Source organism: Notothenia coriiceps, unplaced genomic scaffold (assembly GCF_000735185.1).
Source record: "Notothenia coriiceps isolate Sejong01 unplaced genomic scaffold, NC01 NC01_scaffold00030597, whole genome shotgun sequence".
Lineage (NCBI taxonomy): Eukaryota > Metazoa > Chordata > Actinopteri > Perciformes > Nototheniidae > Notothenia > Notothenia coriiceps.
In genome coordinates this window covers 1-2,612 of record NW_011363298.1, presented here as the reverse complement: position 1 = coordinate 2,612, position 2,612 = coordinate 1, and the positions used below count along the sequence as shown (strand labels likewise).

At 44.4% G+C, this 2,612-nt stretch overlaps 1 protein-coding gene across 1 annotated transcript; it reads left to right on the top strand.

Moving 5' to 3' along the window:
- Window positions 1–592: 592 nt before the first annotated feature.
- LOC104959629 (uncharacterized) lies at window positions 593–2,363 on the top strand (the record flags this gene model as incomplete). Its single annotated transcript, XM_010787534.1, has 2 exons — window positions 593–814; window positions 1,367–2,363. Coding segments are annotated over 2 exons (879 nt in total), but the record flags the coding sequence as incomplete, so codon positions are not given.
- Window positions 2,364–2,612: the final 249 nt, after the last annotated feature.

Here is a 2,612-nt window from a genome sequence, read left to right as displayed (position 1 = left end):
CTGCTACTCTTACTACTTTTAAATCCAGGCTGAAGACTTTTCTTTTTGTCGCTGCTTTTAATTCAACTATTCATATCTTAAACTGCAGTATGTAGTGTTTCTACTTTAAAGAGTCCTCTCCTGCTAATGTTCAGGTGTATATCAGTATGTAGTGTCTCTACTTTAAAGAGTCCTCTCCTGCTGATGTTCAGGTGTATATCAGTATGTAGTGTCTCTACTTTAAAGAGTCCTCTCCTGCTGATGTTCAGGTGTATATCAGTATGTAGTGTCTCTACTTTAAAGAGTCCTCTCCTGCTGATGTTCAGGTGTATATCAGTATGTAGTGTCTCTACTTTAAAGAGTCCTCTCCTGCCGATGTTCAGGTGTATATCTGTAGTGTCTCTACTTTAATCCTGTAACTTTTATCCATGTATTTTTTCTTTTAATGTTTATTTTATTAACTTTTCTTTTTAATGACTGATTTTAAATGCCATTTTCTGAATGTCTTTCATTTTTTGTAAAGCACTTTGAATTGCCTTGTGTTGAAAAGTGCTATATAAATAAACTTGCCTTGCCTTGCCTTACATATATGAATGTTTTCTGTGTCTCTCAGCAGCGGGAGAGGTTTCTGCGGCACAGTGACACCGGCCCCGTGGGGGAGTGGCCCTCTCCGGACTCCACCATCTCACCCTCTGGATCCACCAGGGAGGGCAGCAACAGGCCGAGAGCGTGGAGCGTCCGCACCTTCCAGGACCTCCTGCCTCCTCTGCCGCAGCTGCACAAGAAGTGGTGCAGCTGGAACTCCAGCAGCCCCTTCACCAAGCTGGTGGACAGCGTGAGCACAAAAAACAATTTTCATATTACACCGGAGCTGGTCAGAGTTAGATTCAGTTAATTACACCTACTCAATTCGTTTCTAAGGCTTCCCTGTCTTTTTCAATTTGTCAACGGTTGATTTTCTCTTAGTCAACTTTAATTTCTATAGTCAGTTTTGTAATGCTTTTTCAGGCTGAATTACTTATTCATTGAATCTTTTTGGCTGATAAAAACCTTATTAGTCTACTTTAGTATAGATGGTTGAAACTAATTGGAATTAATATAATAAAAACAAGAGATCCCTTATCCTCAGCTCTGACCTCTTAGTGTTCAAAATTGCAACACACACAGTCTTTTGACCTCTCTTTCAAACAGACATGCAGTTTTTTTGGTTTAATAGATGCTTTTCTATTTGATAACATTCAATCGAGCTTAATAATTTTTCCTTCACTCTCTTTATGTCTTTATTTTAGTTTTTAACCCTGACCAGTGTGAGGATTATGGATATCAAATATTTAGTGTTTATCTTTACACCCATGCCTTTTTATTCATCGATCTCCTACTTTCCCAGACTCCAACCGGTTTGGCAGCGGACGGGAGAGCGGACCGCGGCAGGAGGATCTTCTCTGACGTTCACCTGGACTCTAAAGCCGACAGCAGCTCCATCTCTGACTCCACCCTGAGCAACGCCTCCTTCCCGCTGTCGCTGCCCGCCCAGAGGCAGCGGCGCCTCAACTCCACCAGCAACCTGCGGCGCTCTCGCTTCACCGGGCCCTGTTTCGGCCTCCTCTCCGGGACACAAGAACCAACAAATCCCTCTGTTGTTGTGGTTCCTCCAACACAAGGTTCCCCGTCTGAACCCAGCTCTGCTTCCTCCACTCAGAGTCAGACAGAGAGCGTGAAGAGGCGCGATTTCCCAGGCGAGAACGACCACATCAGCGTTCAGGTGTTCGCCATCTCCGAGGAGGAGGACCGGCAGCCTCTGGTCTCAGCCGAGCACCTGAACCAGACCTCTGGACCTCTGAATGGGGTGGTGAAGGGGACTTATGAGGGGAAGGGGCCCTCCAGCCTCAGCCCTCAGAGGGTCAGAGCAGAATGGAGGCCGTGGGGAAGCCAGGCATCCGGAGGGGTCGCTCCACTATCTCCCAACTCGAGCAAAAGCAACGACAGCCCGCCGTCCTTCACTCAGTGCACAGTGCCGTGCAGTGTGAACAACCAGATGGGATGACTGGTAAAAAAGAGCAGGGACTCTGAACTCTGTTAGTGAAACATATATAACCTACTTCTTTATATTCCTGAAAAATCTACAAAATGATTACTACGTATACTGTAGCCTCCTGCCGGCAAATATAGTCATCTCACGCTTTCTATTTTTATAAGTTGTACAAAGATGGAATATTATGCTGCTTACTGTACCAAGGCAATGACTGCTGTGGTATTTCGTACGACAGGTGCAAAATATTTCCATTAAGAGAAACGCTCTGCAGTTTCAGAAACCATGCAAATATTAAAACACAAATGTGCCGAAACACATGCAAATGAGGTTGATGTTCACCAACTTGACAACCCGTGCGCTGCGTTTACTAAAAGCGCTGCATAAACGAAACACTGCAAATACAAAACAATGCAAGAAGCTCAAAACACTACGGAAACAGGGACACTGAAAAGTGATGCACACAGCTGGAGCACTTGTTTTATCCTGTCACTGTTGGCAGAGTTTCATTATTGTTAGTGTTTTGTCAGTAGATTTGAAGTTAGCTACGTTAGCAAGCTAGCTTACAGCAGATCAGAATTAATCACATTTTGTTAAAATAAGC